We start from the raw sequence: 20,680 nt of genomic DNA, 5'->3' as shown, positions 1-20,680 counted from the left end.
CCCTTGGCGCACATAAAGACACATGCTTCCGTCACTGTCTGCTTGATGGCGAGAGGGACTTCAGCTGCCATCCGTGCTGTGGAGAAGCTGGTCTTACATGCGTGCAATTGCAGGGAAAGAGGTTACTGGACTGGCCGGACACAGGTGTAAAAATGATGCGTTTTGAATTGGATCCCGCATCGTCTGGCGGGGCGGGAGTCTGTGTGCGCTGGGTGCTGGAGGGGGGTCTCCCCCGAGAAGGTGGGAGCTGGACGGGTATGCAGGCTTGGTGGTGGGGTGGGTGTGGGTCGGTGCCCTGGGGGTTTTGGGCCGGCCAGGGTGGGGAGAGGCTGCTTGGCACAACACCATCACAACTTTCTCAAAAGCAACCACCACACCGCAAACCTGTATGGTCGGGAATTATGTAGCCTAATAAAACCATGACAAACTAATTCTCATTTTTAAATCAAGGTGTTTTTTCTGCAATGTAGGCTATAGTTGAAAATCAACATGGCATTCCGAGGAGAGAAGAGTATGTGCAGGCGCGAGTGGAGAGTGACATCCATGCTGTGCGTAAATGGATCTAAGCAAGGATTTCCTGCACTGCACGGAGATGTGGAGACTGTCTGCGCTCAGGTGTACGTCTGCGTTTGCGCTAAGACCAGCTATTTCCTGGCATTAAAATTGAGAGCACCCAAGGCGATTTTTTCTAACACATTGCGCTGGAACTCCTATTTTGGAAGGGGCTACGCCCCAGACCACTCTTTGCGCTCGGAACATACCGACGGTATCTTGCCAGAGCGCTAAATGACACTTGCACGAGACACATGATAGGCTAGAGGCCCACGGACACGCCTGGGCCACGCCTACACCTGCGTCATCCCAGCGCAAAACTGGACGGTGGAGGCAGACGATAGCTTAAGACGCTGGGAAGATAGCAATAAGAGGCACAGCGCAAACGATAGCGCCGTACGACGATAGGGCCCTAAGTCTGCCCCTGTACTGCACTAAGCCAACAGTATTAAAATCACTAAGTGTGCCCCTGTACTGCACTAAGCCAACAGTATTAAAATCACAAAGTCTGCCCCTGTACTAAGCCAACAGTATTAAAATCACAAAGTCTGCCCCTGTAATGCACTAAGCCAACAGTATTAAAATCACAAAGTCTGCCCCTGTACTAAGCCAACAGTATTAAAATCACAAAGTCTGCCCCTGTAATGCACTAAGCCAACAGTATTAAAATCACAAAGTCTGCCCCTGTACTAAGCCAACAGTATTAAAATCACAAAGTCTGCCCCTGTAATGCACTAAGCCAACAGTATTAAAATCACAAAGTCTGCCCCTGTACTAAGCCAACAGTATTAAAATCACAAAGTCTGCCCCTGTACTAAGCCAACAGTATTAAAATCACAAAGTCTGCCCCTGTACTAAGCCAACAGTATTAAAATCACAAAGTCTGCCCCTGTACTGCACTAAGCCAACAGTATTAAAATCACAAAGTCTGCCCCTGTACTGCACTAAGCCAACAGTATTAAAATCACAAAGTATGCCCCTGTAATGCACTAAGCCAACAGTATTAAAATCACAAAGTCTGCCCCTGTACTGCACTAAGCCAACAGTATTAAAATCACAAAGTCTGCCCCTGTACTGCACTAAGCCAACAGTATTAAAATCACAAAGTCTGCCCCTGTAATGCACTAAGCCAACAGTATTAAAATCACAAAGTCTGCCCCTGTAATGCACTAAGCCAACAGTATTAAAATCACTAAGTCTGCCCCTGTACTGCACTAAGCCAACAGTATTAAAATCACTAAGTCTGCCCCTGTACTGCACTAAGCCAACAGTATTCCTGGGCATGAGGTTATGGGGGTACTTAATGCACAGAATAGGGTTGCCATGGGATTTTCAAAGCCAATGCCAACATTTTTGTATTGAAGCTGATAGCCCATATTGTGCCAAAAATGTAAGTGATTCCCCAAGGGCAGAGTGGGAACGCCTGTGAAACCCAATTTAAACCATCACGGAAAATTAAAACACCCCACTTCAACCCAGACTAATGAAATTCCTTTAGTGACTGTTAGCAGCTCTTTAAAGCAAGGTGACCCATGCATCCCCCTCCTACTCAACGGTAAGGGGAAATCTGGAGTATCTTACCATCTTTAAGTGAGGAACTAGTCTACAAAAACATGACTAAACAGCACACAAAGACATAAAACCAGCAGTGAAAATATCATTTTAATTGCTTGTTTTACAGATTATGGTTTTTATGTAGCTGTTTGTGATATCAGTGACAGATGACAATGATTGGTGCGCGCGCTCCCACACACACACATACGCACACACGCACGCACGCACGCACGCACGCACGCACGCACACACACACACACACACACACACACACACACGCACACACACACACACACACACACTAATCAAATGACAGTATGCTCATATCGCCAGTGGGTAGGTCATAATTTCATGAGGACATCCATCCAGTCAAGTCATGTAATTCCTGCCATCATCCTGGACTTGGCTTGTAGACAAACAGTGACTCAGCACACAGGTGGCCATTACATCCAGGGCCATCAATCAAATGCATCTGTCCCCTTTTGATGAGGTCATTTGACACATTTTAATGTCATTCAGAGACATGAAGAAGCACAACATTTAATTAGTTGGTAGAAATACTCACTCTGTTTGTCCTGTGTGTTGTATACTGCTACAAACGGGATGTCAGGGCCTAAAGGGACACAATGACAACAACAAGAAGACATGTTAACATTGTTTTTTGTATCTTATCACCAGGCTACCAAGACGCAGTTTCAAAAGTGTCCATGGCATGTGGTGGCACTGTTCCATTACTGTAGGTATGACTTTCATTTCAAAGATGTCAATGAGTTAGAAGTTTTGCTCTCATTTTCAAGCTCTCCGTTCAACTTCTCACTTCGCACACACTGTTTTTGTTTTTGACATTAGCAAAGTTTGGATGCATCAACAAATGAACAAAGTGTCTCTGTGCACTAAGAACCTTGCAGTAACTAGCCTGCAGGGAATAGGAGAAGGGAAACACACAAAAGACACCCCCCCATTCTTTGCTCTTTCAGAGGAAGAGGCGATCCTTTGCTTATTTGATTAATGAAATAGCTTTTCTAGAGCTAGGCCACAAATAGAGACTCAGTCCCCGAAGCCCAGTCCTAAAAGCTCAGCTGCTGGTGGAGGGACAGGAAATGAAGTGATTGATGCACTCAGCAAATTGGGAACACAGAGCAGGAACATTGTGGATGCTACTGTGTGAACTGTGCCAGCCGTTTGCTCTCTCCTTTTTCCGCTGATTTCATAGCCTCGGCGGATAAATGTGTGTGAGTGGGCCACGATTAAAAACACGATTTCAGACGGCAGCCCATCTTTATTGTCACATGAACACACTACAACACATGCATGCTGCCACAATACACACTCATGCTGACGGTGGCCGGTGAAATATGTCCTCTGCATTTGACCCATCCAGGCTTGTCCTTTCCTCCAGGGGGGCAGGCCAGGAGCAGTGGTCGCTATTTCTTTCCAGCGCCCGGGGACCTTCATTGGACCATCATTGGACCAACTTCAGATGTTGTCGTCACTGGTCGGATGACGATCTTCTGCATGTTTTTAGTGGGGGGTTATGTACGGAGGAACCCCCTGGGGGGTACGGGGAGAACATGCAAACTCCACACAGAAAGGCCCTTTCGACGAGATAGCCCACCTGGGCAGTAGGCACTGAAGATATGGGGGGGTCACAACTCCAGCGGCCACAGCGTCCCAGGTGGGAATCGAACCCAAGCCATGCGTGTATTAAAAATGCATGACAGGGTAGCTGATTTTCAGTGCACACTCTGGTGGTGTGTGGTGTCGATACTGAGGGTTGGATCGGTAATGGATAACCAAGGAAAGGTTCAAGTGTAGTTTACAGACAGTAGTGGATCCGTGCTTAAATATGAAATGTGTCAAGGTTCACATCTGACTGAAATAACAGAACCTTTACTCATTTGATACCATTTGTTTCTACATCAAGTTGAGATTCTGAAAATGAACTGAAGAGCCGAGGTGTTTGTTGCAGGAGAGAAATGGTAATGAGACAAAAAAAAAAAAAAAAAAAAAAGTGTATGTATACCGGTAAGTACGGTATATATATATATATATAGGTATATGTATATGTATATGTATATAATAATAATAATAATAAAACAATGATTATAAAATGTATGAATATGCATGTATGGACTGTGTTTGTTTTGTTATTTGCTACCCACTGATTTTTGACTGTTGTATTACTTATTTACTTTTTTTTGCTTTTTTTGTTTTTGTTTCTTGTATTAGGATATTTTTCCTTGAAATCCTTTGTTGTTTATTTGATGGCAAGTAAGGACAATGTCCAAAATGTCTGATCATGATGATCTTCTTATTTTAATTGTAAGAAAAGGGGGGGCTTTACATAAGCGTTTGCTTCTGCCCCAAACCTTTGGTTATGTCCATAAGTGTATGCTTGGTGGTGGTGGTGGTGACCAATACATTTTTTTCATTCATTCATTCATTCAAAGTTACAATTTACAGGCTTCCCACACCTTCTTAAACATCAAATTCAAGGACTTTTCAAGGACTTTCCAGGCCCAATTCCCTCAAATACAATGACCCAACACGGCATAGTTTGAGACATGGTTCAAGGTTAATTACTGTTACAACACACTGAGACTTTTTATAATGAGAACTAGCAGGCTTTACAGAGGCTCACAAGTTGGGTTTCCTTCCAAACGTATCGCAAATTTTAATCTAATTTTCAGAAAGTCGGCAAAAGAAAATGTGAAATAATGCGCGTTTCCATCTGCATCTACTGCTATGATGCGAATTATAGAGCTGTCAATCACCTCGTGTTTAAGGCTGTCTGAGCTGCTGATCAGCTGCTAGACCCGATACAGCTCTATTAAACACATCTAACATTATTCATTTAAAGTTTCTTGATGATCTACAAGTAGACAAAGGTAATGCAATTTCTGGATTAACAGGTGCAACTCGACAAGCTTAAAGTTATAATCCATGGAGCAGATAGTAAGTGAATACAATTTCATTCAATTCTAGAAGTGAGTCACCTTAAAGTTAATAACCCAGTCTTCTTCTGTTTACCACGGCGGGTATTGTGCTGTGTAGCCTATTTACCATTAATTACTGTGTGTAGCCCTATTGTGTAGGCTACACAGCATGTCATGTTTTGCAATGATCAAGGCAAACTGCGTGGTTTTTGAATGGAGAGACAACGGAATATCGCTTAATCTGCTTCCACTGCACTCATCACATTTTTCTTTTATCGATACACCCGACTTTTCCACCTCCCTCAAGTGTGAAAACTTTTTTGCAATACAATTAAAAAGAGAGAGAGGCTTGAATGTGTGAGCTTTTCTCAACTGTGCTGTTACACGTTAAGTAAAAACAACATCAATTTCTATTCTTGCACAAAATATATAAATTAAGCACTTTCAATGACCGATGTCTATTTATGTCTACTTTCAAAAACCTTGAAGGCCTTGATTTTTTCTCCTCAAATTCACAAACTTTTAAGGATTTCAAGGACCCGTAGGAAGCCTGAGTTGAGCTGAACACAAGACAAACGCAGCGTCGGCTACCTTGGCAGTCGAGCAGGAAGTAGCTCATGTTGTAGCTGAAGGAGCCGGTAACGTAGCCGCAGCCATCGGGGAAGTCACATGACAGGCAACGGCGGTTGAACGGGCCGACCGTGTCCGCGCTACGGAAACAGGGAGAGCACACTCAACTTTTACAGATCCTTGATGAGTAAACCATACTGTATGCATGTTGCACTTCCAAAACTGCTGCTACAGAGAACAGTTGAACACTTCAAACCTGTACAGATGCCTTCGCTTCGGATCATCCTCTGTGCTCAAGAAGTATCTGTGTTGACACAAATAACAAGAATGCAATTACAACACCATGAGAGCACAGCACACACCACCATGGCACACAGGCTTGCTCTTAACTCATTGAGTGCCAGCCACTTTTGGAGAACGGGCCAGAGTTTCAGAGCGTTTTCAGTGATTTCTCGAGGCCCACAGAATATTGTGTGATATTACTATGTAAACACCGAACACGCACAAAGAACGATGAGACTCTCTTCTATCATCTGCAAAAAAAAGTTTATTGATATCATTTTCCGTTCTTTAGTTATCAGCCAGAGAAGATAGGTTGATTTTAGCAAAAACACACATTTCAATTTAGAAGCTGAGATATTCCGCCTTTTGTGAAATGAAGCATTTCAAGCACATCATTGACTCTGAAGCTAATATTTTCTGATGTAATGACACCTCAAAAATAATTTCCTTCAATAAAACAGTGAAAACAAAGGAATTTTGTTTGGCCAAATAATATTTTTTAGCTGCAACCAGCAGCACTGGCCCCTGCGTGCGCAGACCCTACACCTTCTTGCTGGTCTTGATTTACTGCTGGTGGGCATCAGATATTCTAGCTTGTTTGCCTGTCTCTCTGTCTATCGAGCCTGCTGTCTGGGTCTGTGTTTACTGTCAATGGTTGTATGCTGTAGTGCCCTGCGTGCCCCACCCCCCTCCTCCTCCTCCGTGGGAGTGTCTGCTGCGGCTCTGCTGCGTTTGCTCTGCGTTTGCTCTGTCTGCACTGAAAAGTGCACTGCATCCCCCCACTTTTTCACAGCGTGTCGCCGGCTCCCAGCTGAGAATAATGTAACTTTTCAGAAAGACGCTGGTGTCGGCAACTAAATCATATGGAGGGGCTATCGCAGCGGAGACGGAGGGGCTCAATTGTGGCAGCAGATTGACTGCTGTTCACAGGCACAGCTAACGTTATGCTTCATGCATATCGATGCGATTTCCGTTTCCCCATGACTTCTTCTCTCTTTTTTCCTCGCCTTTCTCTAATCTGGAGAGCGCTGTCGCCACCTAATGCGTCCCTAAAATAGCTTTTACACATTCAACATGCACCATACTTTCACAGGAGATGGATCTGGCTTTGATCCACGTCCCACCGTCAAAAAACGCAATTGACGACTTTAGTCGTCATTGGCACTCAACGTTACTATCTGAATTGACGACTAAAGTCGTCATTGGCACTCAATGAGTTAATTGGGCCACAGTATGAAGTGAAGCAGCCTTTGGTAGAGCTGTGTTCACTCAGTATGCGTACAAACTCTGCACTAGTGTCCACTCACTAGAATGGATGTTTCATAAATGAATGAAGGAGAAAGAGAGGGGTGGAATCCTTTTAGTAAAGAAGTAGGCCAAATCTGAATAATAAATAATAATAATTCATGTAACTTATAAAGCGCTTTTCAATGACCTAAAGACGCTGACAACATGAGTCGACAAAAAACAACAAGACGCTGACAATATGAGTCGACAAAAAACAACAACAAGACGCTGACAATGAGTCGACAAAAAACAACAAGACGCTGACAATGAGTCGACAAAAAACAACAAGACGCTGACAATATGAGTCGACAAAAAACAACAACACGACGCTGACAATATGAGTCGACAAGAAACAACAAGACGCTGACAATATGAGTGGACAAAAAACAACAAGACACTGACAATACAAGTTGACAAAAACAACAACAAGACACTGACAATATGAGTCGACAAAAACAACAACAAGACGCTGACAATATGAGTGGACAAGAAACAACAAGACGCTGACAATATGAGTCGACAAAAAACAACAAGACGCTGACAATATGAGTGGACAAAAAACAACAAGACGCTGACAATATGAGTCGACAAAAAACAACAAGACGCTGACAATATGAGTCGACAAAAAACAACAACAAGACGCTGACAATACAAGTTGACAAAAACAACAACAAGACGCTGACAATACAAGTTGACAAAAACAACAACAAGACACTGACAATATGAGTCGACAAAAAACAACAACAAGACGCTGACAATATGAGTCGACAAAAACAACAACAAGACGCTGACAATACAAGTTGACAAAAACAACAACAAGACGCTGACAATACAAGTTGACAAAAACAACGAGACGCTGACAATATGAGTGGACAAAAAACAACAAGACGCTGACAATATGAGTCGACACAAAACAACAACAAGACGCTGACAATATGAGTCGACACAAAACAACAACAAGACGCTGACAATATGAGTGGACAAAAAACAACAAGACGCTGACAATATGAGTCGACAAAAAACAACAACAAGACGCTGACAATACAAGTTGACAAAAACAACAACAAGACGCTGACAATATGAGTGGACAAGAAACAACAAGACGCTGACAATATGAGTGGACAAAAAACAACAAGACGCTGACAATATGAGTGGACAAAAAACAACAACAAGACGCTGACAATATGAGTGGACAAGAAACAACAACAAGACACTGACAATATGAGTCGACAAAAAACAACAACAAGACGCTGACAATATGAGTGGACAAGAAACAACAAGACGCTGACAATACAAGTTGACAAAAACAACAACAAGACGCTGACAATATGAGTGGACAAAAAACAACAAGACGCTGACAATATGAGTCGACAAAAAACAACAACAAGACGCTGACAATACAAGTTGACAAAAACAACAACAAGACACTGACAATATGAGTCGACAAAAAACAACAACAAGACGCTGACAATACAAGTTGACAAAAACAACAACAAGACACTGACAATATGAGTCGACAAAAAACAACAACAAGACGCTGACAATATGAGTGGACAAAAAACAACAACAAGACACTGACAATATGAGTCGACAAAAAACAACAACAAGACGCTGACAATATGAGTGGACAAGAAACAACAAGACGCTGACAATACAAGTTGACAAAAACAACAACAAGACGCTGACAATATGAGTGGACAAAAAACAACAAGACGCTGACAATATGAGTCGACAAAAAACAACAAGACGCTGACAATACAAGTTGACAAAAACAACAACAAGACGCTGACAATATGAGTGGACAAGAAACAACAAGACGCTGACAATATGAGTGGACAAAAAACAACAACAAGACGCTGACAATATGAGTGGACAAGAAACAACAACAAGACACTGACAATATGAGTCGACAAAAAACAACAACAAGACGCTGACAATATGAGTGGACAAGAAACAACAAGACGCTGACAATACAAGTTGACAAAAACAACAACAAGACGCTGACAATATGAGTGGACAAAAAACAACAAGACGCTGACAATATGAGTCGACAAAAAACAACAACAAGACGCTGACAATACAAGTTGACAAAAACAACAACAAGACACTGACAATATGAGTCGACAAAAAACAACAACAAGACGCTGACAATACAAGTTGACAAAAACAACAACAAGACACTGACAATATGAGTCGACAAAAAACAACAACAAGACGCTGACAATATGAGTGGACAAAAAACAACAACAAGACACTGACAATATGAGTCGACAAAAAACAACAACAAGACGCTGACAATATGAGTGGACAAGAAACAACAAGACGCTGACAATACAAGTTGACAAAAACAACAACAAGACGCTGACAATATGAGTGGACAAAAAACAACAAGACGCTGACAATATGAGTCGACAAAAAACAACAACAAGACGCTGACAATACAAGTTGACAAAAACAACAACAAGACACTGACAATATGAGTCGACAAAAAACAACAACAAGACGCTGACAATACAAGTTGACAAAAACAACAACAAGACACTGACAATATGAGTCGACAAAAAACAACAACAAGACGCTGACAATATGAGTCGACAAAAAACAACAAGACGCTGACAATACAAGTTGACAAAAACAACAACAAGACACTGACAATATGAGTCGACAAAAAACAACAACAAGACGCTGACAATACAAGTTGACAAAAACAACAACAAGACACTGACAATATGAGTCGACAAAAAACAACAACAAGACGCTGACAATATGAGTCGACAAAAAACAACAACAAGACGCTGACAATACAAGTTGACAAAAACAACGAGACGCTGACAATACAAGTTGACAAAAACAACAACAAGACACTGACAATATGAGTCGACAAAAAACAACAACAAGACGCTGACAATACAAGTTGACAAAAACAACAACAAGACACTGACAATATGAGTCGACAAAAAACAACAACAAGACGCTGACAATATGAGTCGACAAAAAACAACAACAAGACGCTGACAATACAAGTTGACAAAAACAACAACAAGACACTGACAATATGAGTCGACAAAAAACAACAACAAGACGCTGACAATATGAGTCGACAAAAAACAACAACAAGACGCTGACAATATGAGTCGACAAAAAACAACAAGACGCTGACAATATGAGTCAACACAAAACAACAACAAGACGCTGACAATACAAGTTGACAAAAACAACGAGACGCTGACAATACAAGTTGACAAAAACAACAACAAGACACTGACAATATGAGTCGACAAAAAACACCAACAAGACGCTGACAATATGAGTCGACAAAAACAACAACAAGACGCTGACAATATGAGTCGACAAAAAACAACAACAAGACGCTGACAATACAAGTTGACAAAAACAACGAGACGCTGACAATACAAGTTGACAAAAACAACAACAAGACACTGACAATATGAGTCGACAAAAAACACCAACAAGACGCTGACAATATGAGTCGACAAAAACAACAACAAGACGCTGACAATACAAGTTGACAAAAACAACAACAAGACGCTGACAATATGAGTCGACAAAAAACAACAACAAGACGCTGACAATACAAGTTGACAAAAACAACAACAAGACACTGACAATATGAGTCGACAAAAAACAACAACAAGACGCTGACAATACAAGTTGACAAAAACAACAACAAGACACTGACAATATGAGTCGACAAAAAACAACAACAAGACGCTGACAATATGAGTCGACAAAAAACAACAACAAGACGCTGACAATACAAGTTGACAAAAACAACAACAAGACACTGACAATATGAGTCGACAAAAAACAACAACAAGACGCTGACAATATGAGTCGACAAAAAACAACAACAAGACGCTGACAATACAAGTTGACAAAAACAACAACAAGACACTGACAATATGAGTCGACAAAAAACAACAACAAGACGCTGACAATATGAGTCGACAAAAAACAACAACAAGACGCTGACAATACAAGTTGACAAAAACAACAACAAGACACTGACAATATGAGTCGACAAAAAACAACAACAAGACGCTGACAATATGAGTCGACAAAAAACAACAACAAGACGCTGACAATATGAGTCGACAAAAAACAACAAGACGCTGACAATATGAGTCAACACAAAACAACAACAAGACGCTGACAATACAAGTTGACAAAAACAACGAGACGCTGACAATACAAGTTGACAAAAACAACAACAAGACACTGACAATATGAGTCGACAAAAAACACCAACAAGACGCTGACAATATGAGTCGACAAAAACAACAACAAGACGCTGACAATATGAGTCGACAAAAAACAACAACAAGACGCTGACAATACAAGTTGACAAAAACAACGAGACGCTGACAATACAAGTTGACAAAAACAACAACAAGACACTGACAATATGAGTCGACAAAAAACACCAACAAGACGCTGACAATATGAGTCGACAAAAACAACAACAAGACGCTGACAATACAAGTTGACAAAAACAACAACAAGACGCTGACAATATGAGTCGACAAAAAACAACAAGACGCTGACAATATGAGTCGACAAAAAACAACAACAAGACGCTGACAATACAAGTTGACAAAAACAACAACAAGACACTGACAATATGAGTCGACAAAAAACAACAACAAGACGCTGACAATACAAGTTGACAAAAACAACAACAAGACGCTGACAATATGAGTCAACACAAAACAACAACAAGACGCTGACAATATGAGTCGACAAAAAACAACAAGACGCTGACAATATGAGTCGACAAAAAACAACAACAAGACGCTGACAATACAAGTTGACAAAAACAACAACAAGACGCTGACAATATGAGTCAACACAAAACAACAAGACGCTGACAATATGAGTCGACAAAAAACAACAACAAGACGCTGACAATACAAGTTGACAAAAACAACAACAAGACACTGACAATATGAGTCGACAAAAAACAACAACAAGACGCTGACAATATGAGTCGACACAAAACAAACAAGAGGAACAAAAAGAGAAACGAGGGACAGGGAACAGATAGAGAAAAATCTTCACCTTTGGTTTGGTTTGTTTTGGGCAGAGAACAATGTAATTGGAGCTCGAGGGGCATCAAATGGCTGAAAATGTGATTGTTTCCAAGCGAGCTATGTTGCCGTTTGTTAGGAGTGAGAATAAGCCAAACCAACTACAGGAAAACAATCCAAAACACAAGGGGCCCTATCTTATGCCCGGTGGGAGGGCAAGTGTTGTCTGTGCTAGTTTCTAGCACTCACAATCTCACTTTGTTTCTTCAACCACTGGGTTGCTGAAACACATCATTTGATGCACTGACCCAGTGGTAAGTAAAAGAAACAAAGGGAGATTTTGAGTGCTAGAAACTAGGAAGGACAACGCTTGCCCTCGCACCAGGCGTAAGATAGGGCCCAAGGTTTTATGGCTATAAGGAGTAGGAGACTGAGGTTGACATCCAGAAAGTCAGAAGTTACTTGTCTGCACAACACGACATGACACAACACAACACGACACAACACAACACTACACGATGCGACACAACACAATGCAACATGACACAACACGACGTGACACAACACAATGCAACGTAAACCCAACACGACAATACAACACAACGCGACACAACACAACATGATGCAACACAACATGGCAGGACACAACACTACACGACACGACACAACACTACACGATGTGACACAACACAACACAAAACTACATGACACGACACGACACAACACTACACGATGTGACACAACACAACACAAAACTACACGACACGACGTGACACGACACAACTCTACACGATGTGACACAACACAACACAAAACTACATGACACGACGTGACATGACACGACACAACACTACACGATGTGACACAACACAACACTACACGACACAACACAACACGATGCGACACAACACAATACGACACGGCACAGCACGACACGCATGACACGACACAACACAACACGGCACGATACAACACGACACAGCACGACACAACACAAAATGATGCGACACAACACAACACGACACGATGCGACACAACACAACACGACACAGGGGGGTGGAGGGTGCTTACATCAGCTGGCTGTCCTCACTGTAGGCCAGGACCTGGGTGACATCCCAGTCTCCAGATGTGATGGACTGCAGCGTGTCTGTGCTGGTGTTGGGCTGTGGGTGAGGGAGGAAGTGATGCAGAAACAATATGGAAACTTACCAACACAAAAAGTATGCAAATGTAATTCTGAAATAAGTACCTAAGTAAAATTAACATAGGCGAATACACTGGAAAGATTACATTACATTACAGAGTAATTGGAAAGTTTAATTGCAAAACAATAAGAATTACACCTATTTTTATAGTCATTGCTGCCATGAAAGTATTGAAGATTATTAAAGTTATTGGCTATTTTCATAAAAGCTAGTAACATTTCAGAGGACATCATCATTGCTTTTGTAAGCATTGTGCTAAGCTGGGGTCAGGTGGGTCTACATGCAGACACTTGATGGCCAAGATAACTAGGGGCTTGAAGCGGTCGATAACTGGAAATGCTGTAGCACCTGATAAGGTGGACCTGCAGGGTTCGAAGCTGGGAACTGTTGCAGTCAGGAGAAACTATGAACGAACTGCGAAGGGTGAGCAGAGCCAATTCTTATAGGGCCCGAACGTGACATCACATTGCGTTATGACCTCATCAGTGATGTCATAACGTGGAGTTGTTTGTATGGCATCAGTTTGGAGGGGACATCCGAAATATGACATCATTCACCACTGTCGACATCGTAGTAGGAATGATGACATCATCTAACACATTGAGCAATGAACAGGAGATTTTATGAAACTTGCATCACTTGCTTCTTTCAGCATGACCTCTTTGTTCTCTCAATAACAAAGTGACCTTAGCCTACCCCATTTATCATTTTTAGTGGTAGGTGTTATCTGCATTAGCTAATGTGAAACATATCAGTGTACCTGGGAGATGGACATGGAGATATGGAAGAACTTTCCCCGGCCTCCTTGAGGGATGGCTCTGGTGAAGAACAGCTTCAGCCCGTCTTTGGAGAACAGAGGCTTCTCATTCTGGAGACAGACAAACATTCAGTTCAGTTCAGTTTAAATCAAATCAGTTGATGAGAGAAGAGACAAAGTCAGTAGGCCAATGCAGTGAAATAGAAATCCCCAAATAACACTTTTTTTTTTATCATTAGTTACTAACCACAAACAAACTACATATATGTTTTTTTCCTTCTTCCTAAAATTTTCATAGCCATGAGCAATAATCACTGATGTAGATGTAGAAACGGTCCATAATGGCCCACCGTCAGGCCTGTTCTTGGGGCAGTCGATGCCTACCAGCCGACACGTCAGCGACGTAATGATGACGACATCATCAGCGATGACAATGATGTCATAGCGTAGAGTTCACCTGTGAGGTCATCGGCGATGTCAGACATAACACCGATGATGTCATAGCTACCTCGAACGTTGTGACATCACCAATGACGTGATGTCATACAACGGAACGCGACCATATAAACAAAGTGTTCCGTGACGCTACACCACATCCGAGAGATTCCTGCTTGATTCCTTCGAGATTCCTTCGACTTCCATACTTCTTCAGGTATTCCTACAACCCTAATAATGTCAACCATTAGCCCAACCTATTGCGGACCCGAACTGAACCCCTGCTGTCTTACAACCAGCCAGGCCCTGGTGACCCACTGCCTTACAACCAGACAGGTCAGCAGTGGTAATTCAACCGCGTCCCAGGACCGACATGTCGGTCCCTATCTCCATCTCCGTGATTCTGATCGATCCCAGCCCGTGAGCCTTCATACACGATCCAGCACACTTCACGAGGCAAGCCCCAGGGCTTTGCCCCCAGCGAGCCCAAAAGCTTCGCTACAGTAGAATTAAATAAGTGTTTTGGACAGACAATTACGACAGTAGAGTCCCGAGCTGCCGTTATAACAAAAAAAAAACTCAAGAAACACCTTCTCCCAGTAGGCTCAGGTTAAGGAGGGAGAATCTCCTAAGCTTGCTGACCAGCTGCTGGCCCTCAAGACCAACGGCAATGTGCTGCAAATGATCCCTGAGCTCCAAGATGAACTGCAGGAAGTTCAGAGAGATACAGCAGCAGACTGTCCAAATGGACAAAGAAATGCCTCCCAGCAGGCTCAGGACAAGGAGAGAAGCTCCAAACTATGCTCCTTCAAGCTGGCTGAGCAGCAGCTGCAGGGACACGGGTGTGAGTTCCAATCTACTAGCCCTGCCAGATATGTTTGGGGTCCCGCAACTACAGATGACATCACGGCTTCACGTATTGTGATTGGCTGTATGTTGGGCACGTCGGCTTAATGTGCCAAAAATGTCCGACAGCTTTAGATTAGCTAACAAGCTAAGCTACTGATGTTCTCAGACATTTGGGCACATTAAAAATATGAATCATACAAACATTCATTCATCAGGATTCAGGTGTACAGGACAGGACCAGTTCTCATGATCATGAGCCTTACTTTTTGAAAATAAATGTGAGAGCTTACATTTACACTTCATGCTAGGTAATGTACACTAATAACACATATCTACATCTTGTAACACCATGAAACATTATGTACACACTTTCAGCTAGTTAGCTAGCAATGTGTTCCTTTAGCAAGCAAGCTAATGTTACCTATAGCAAATAACAGTCAATGGTGGTAAAGCTAACATTATCTATGTTATCAATGTTATAAATGTATCTAACATTATCAATGTTAGATCATCAGGTTGCTCGCTAATGCGGACAAATATCTAGCTAATATCGCCACTGTTTGGCCACTGCAGCAAATCATAATGCGTGAAGTCGTGGTGTCATCTGTAGTCGCAGGACCCCGAACACTTCCCGTAGGGCAGGGCCATTCAACTGGCGACCCGCGGGCCGAATCCGGGCCGCCAATCGCGGATGAGTTCTATTTTATTTATTTTTACAATTAATTAATTACAATTTACATTTATTTATTACACCCGACTGGTTGTTTTCCAGATGTGATCTAGCTAAAGTGAGCTCAACAAGTCAGATCCACTATAAATGTTTTTCAGGAGATGCTGTGATGTAGCTAATCAAGAAAGATGCATTATAAATGGTTTTTCAGGAGATGTGTGTACTTTTGCTTTTTGAATGCTGTTAAAAAACAAGACATTTACTTATCTCTGTTAAATGATCAAACTCAGACATGGAAGTGGAGCTACTATGTTCCTCTACATTTATCTCATCCTGGAGTCACAGCATGACCTTGGAATTATAATCTTCCAGTGAACATTTTAGTCCAAAAATAACGTGAAGCACACTGTGCTGCATTATGTGTGTGAAAAATATACTATATAAATGATGGCTGATTGATTGATTGACAGGAAGCATGTTATTTCTGCAGGACTGCCATCCTACCTGCCTGTGCAGCCATCCTTCACTTTCGTCTTCATGTTTCTGTAAAGAGCAGTTGAGACAAGGGTTCAGTTGGTGCAGAAAAGCAACACGGTCTCTGTTACATATAACACACACACATACAGCAAGGTCTCTGTTACATAAAGTATAACACACACACGCACACATAACGTATCTGTTACATGTAGTATAACACAAAACATAACTTATCTGTTACATAAAGTACAACACACACACATAACATATCTGTCATATATATGTATTCGTCAGGCTGTACATATCTGTCATATATATGTATTCGTCAGGCTGTAGCAGCCTGACGAAGACCAGAGGTTGAAACGCGTTGCGTCCCTTGTGCCCTTGTCCTTTCTTAAAGATGTACTTTGTATTAACTGAATAAGTATACCTGTACATTACTTCTTTATTAAATGCTTCTATAAGCATCAAGAAGCTCCCTTTTTCTATTTACTGTTAAATATAGTACAACACACAGAACCGAGGCGTACCTTCTGTTAAATATAGTATAACACACAGAACTGAGGCGTACCTTCTGTTAAATATAGTATAACACACAGAACTGAGGCGTACCTTCTGTTAAATAATAATATAATAATAATACATAAGTTTTTCTGGGGAACTCAAAGACGCTTTACAATACATAGAAAAATAATACAGTAAACAGAACTAAATAACAAGAACGAAAACAAATACAAATCAATAGATTGCAGAGATGGAATGGTGGTTGGAGGTAGAAGTCAGATATTGTAGGCTGTTTTGAAGAGGTGGGATTTGAGTTGGGTTTTGAAGGAGGTGAGTGAGTCGGAGTTTCTGATATTGAGGGGCAGAGAGTTCCAGAGGGTTGGGGCAGCGATGGCAAAGGCTCTGTCCCCCGTGGGGCGGTGCTTGGTTTTGGTGATGGGGGTGAGGAGGTTGGCATCAGCAGAGCGGAGACGGCGGGTGGGGGAGTGGCGCTGGAGGAGATCTGTTAGGTAAGAGGGGGCCAGATTATTGAGGGCTTTGTAGGTGATGAGCAGGATTTTGAAGTGGATGCGGTGTTGAATGGGGAGCCAGTGGAGATGTTGGAGGATGGGTGTGATGTGTTCTCTGGTGCGGGAGTGGGTGAGTAATCGGGCAGCTGAGTTTTGGACATATTGCAGTTTACGGGGGACAGTGGAAGGGAGGCCATAGAGGATGCTGTTGCAGTAATCTAGTCTGGAGGTGATGAAGGCGTGGATGAGTATTTCCGCGGCTGAGGGGGAGAGAGTGGGGCGGAGTCGTGTAATGTTTCGGAGGTGAAAGAAGGATGTTTTGGTGATGTTGTTGATGTGTGACTTGAAGGAGAGGGTGGGATCCAAGATGACGCCGAGATTTCTGACCAGAGGGGAGGGGGTGACTGTATGTCCATCAATGCAGAGTGAGAGGTTCTGGGAGGAGGGGAGGAGGGATTTTGGGCCAAAGATCATGATTTCTGATTTATTGCAGTTGAGTTTGAGGAAGTTGTTGGTCATCCAGGTTTTTATTTCAGTGAGACAGTCAGTGAGGGTGGTGAGAGTGGCAGGGGTGATGGTTTTGGTGGAGATATAGAGCTGGGTGTCGTCAGCGTAGCAGTGAAATTGTAGTCCATGGCGGCGAATGATGTGACCTAGGGGGAGCATGTAGAGGATGAAAAGAAGGGGACCAAGCACCGAGCCTTGGGGGACTCCGTGTAATACTGGGGTGGTGTGGGATTTGCAGTTGTTGATGGAGATGAAGTGAAAGCGGTCAGACAGGCAGGATGTGAGCCAGGAGAGTGCTGTGCCGGTTATGCCAATTGATTTTAAGCGACTGAGGAGGATGGAGTGGTTGATGGTGTCGAAGGCTGCACTGAGGTCGAGGAGGAGGAGAATGATGAGGGAGCCAGAATCAGAGGAGAGGAGGAGGTCGTGACTTTGAGTAGTGCTGTTTCGGTACTGTGGTGTGATCTGAAGCCGGATTGGAAATATAGTATAACAAGTATAACAAGTATAACTGTTATATATAGTATAACAAACAGAACCGAGGTGTACCTTCTGTTAAATATAGTATAACACACAGAACCGAGGTGTACCTTCTGTTAAATATAGTATAACACACAGAACCGAGGCGTTCCTTCTGTTAAATATAGTATAACACACAGAACCGAGGTGTACCTTCTGTTAAATATAGTATAACACACAGAACCGAGGTGTACCTTCTGTTAAATATAGTATAACACACAGAACCGAGGTGTTCCTTCTGTTAAATATAGTACAACACACAGAACCGAGGTGTACCTTCTGTTAAATAGTATAACACACAGAACCGAGGCGTACCTTCTGTTAAATATAGTATAACACACAGAACCGAGGTGTACCTTCTGTTAAATATAGTATAACACACAGAACCGAGGCGTTCCTTCTGTTAAATATAGTATAACAAACAGAACCGAGGTGTACCTTCTGTTAAATATAGTATAACACACAGAACCGAGGTGTACCTTCTGTTAAATATAGTATAACACACAGAACCGAGGCGTACCTTCTGTTAAATATAGTACAACACACAGAACCGAGGTGTACCTTCTGTTAAATATAGTATAACACACAGAACCGAGGCGTACCTTCTGTTAAATATAGTATAACACACAGAACCGAGGCGTACCTTCTGTTAAATATAGTATAACACACAGAACCGAGGCGTACCTTCTGTTAAATATAGTATAACACACAGAACCGAGGCGTACCTTCTGTTAAATATAGTATAACACACAGAACCGAGGCGTACCTTCTGTTAAATATAGTATAACACACAGAACCGAGGCGTACCTTCTGTTAAATATAGTATAACACACAGAACCGAGGCGTACCTTCTGTTAAATATAGTATAACAAACAGAACCGAGGCGTACCTTCTGTTAAATACAGTATAACAAACAGAACCGAGGCGTACCTTCTGTTAAATATAGTATAACACACAGAACCGAGGCGTTCCTTCTGTTAAATATAGTATAACACACAGAACCCAGGCGTACCTTCTGTTAAATATAGTATAACAAACAGAACCGAGGCGTTCCTTCTGTTAAATATAGTATAACAAACAGAACCGAGGCGTACCTTCTGTTAAATACAGTATAACAAACAGAACCGAGGCGTTCCTTCTGTTAAATATAGTATAACAAACAGAACCGAGGCGTACCTTCTGTTAAATATAGTATAACAAACAGAACCGAGGCGTACCTTCTGTTAAATATAGTATAACAAACAGAACCGAGGCGTACCTTCTGTTAAATATAGTATAACACACAGAACCGAGGCGTTCCTTCTGTTAAATATAGTATAACACACAGAACCCAGGCGTACCTTCTGTTAAATATAGTATAACAAACAGAACCGAGGCGTTCCTTCTGTTAAATATAGTATAACAAACAGAACCGAGGCGTACCTTCTGTTAAATACAGTATAACAAACAGAACCGAGGCGTTCCTTCTGTTAAATATAGTATAACAAACAGAACCGAGGCGTACCTTCTGTTAAATATAGTATAACAAACAGAACCGAGGCGTTCCTTCTGTTAAATATAGTATAACACACAGAACCGAGGCATACCTTCTGTTAAATATAGTATAACACACAGAACCGAGGCGTACCTTCTGTTAAATATAGTATAACAAACAGAACCGAGGCGTTCCTTCTGTTAAATATAGTATAACACACAGAACCCAGGCGTACCTTCGTGCAGACTCCGGTCGTCGCCTCACACAGTGTGAGCATAGAGATATTCTGGGCTCTGTTCAGCCAGTTGATGGCCAGTTTGGTGGTTGTGGCCCATTTCACCATGGTGACATAGTACTCACTGGAAAACACAGAGAAACCTATGAATAATAACAGCAAACTCTCATTCTAAAGCATGTGGACCAGGATCAGGGGGCGAGACGAGACTATTTGACTGAACATAATGACTGAGAAAGTGTCAAAATGTTTCAATTTGCTAATTGTAGATTAGGTTAGAATTAGATTGGATGCAACTTTAATGAGCCCC

The 20,680-nt window shown here is 42.1% G+C and overlaps 1 protein-coding gene across 1 annotated transcript in view; it reads right to left on the bottom strand.

The window, feature by feature from the left end:
* LOC310795380 (A-type potassium channel modulatory protein DPP6-like) overlaps positions 1-20,680 on the bottom strand; it is a gene marked incomplete at both ends in the record, with an annotated part of 310,720 nt that overhangs the window by 10,225 nt on the left and 279,815 nt on the right. Inside the window, 7 exons of the mRNA XM_083657412.1 lie at positions 2,672-2,719; positions 5,634-5,752; positions 5,869-5,916; positions 13,301-13,392; positions 14,195-14,302; positions 16,650-16,688; positions 20,371-20,494. Of these exons, the coding sequence (XP_083513538.1) occupies positions 2,672-2,719; positions 5,634-5,752; positions 5,869-5,916; positions 13,301-13,392; positions 14,195-14,302; positions 16,650-16,688; positions 20,371-20,494 (578 nt within the window). The remainder of the gene's footprint in view (positions 1-2,671; positions 2,720-5,633; positions 5,753-5,868; positions 5,917-13,300; positions 13,393-14,194; positions 14,303-16,649; positions 16,689-20,370; positions 20,495-20,680) is intronic.

The sequence above is a fragment of the Poromitra crassiceps genome, assembly GCF_964638095.1.
Source record: "Poromitra crassiceps genome assembly, chromosome: 2".
Taxonomy (NCBI): domain Eukaryota; kingdom Metazoa; phylum Chordata; class Actinopteri; order Beryciformes; family Melamphaidae; genus Poromitra; species Poromitra crassiceps.
The sequence above is the reverse complement of the archived record's forward strand: the minus strand, read 5'-3'. Positions and strand labels throughout refer to the sequence as shown.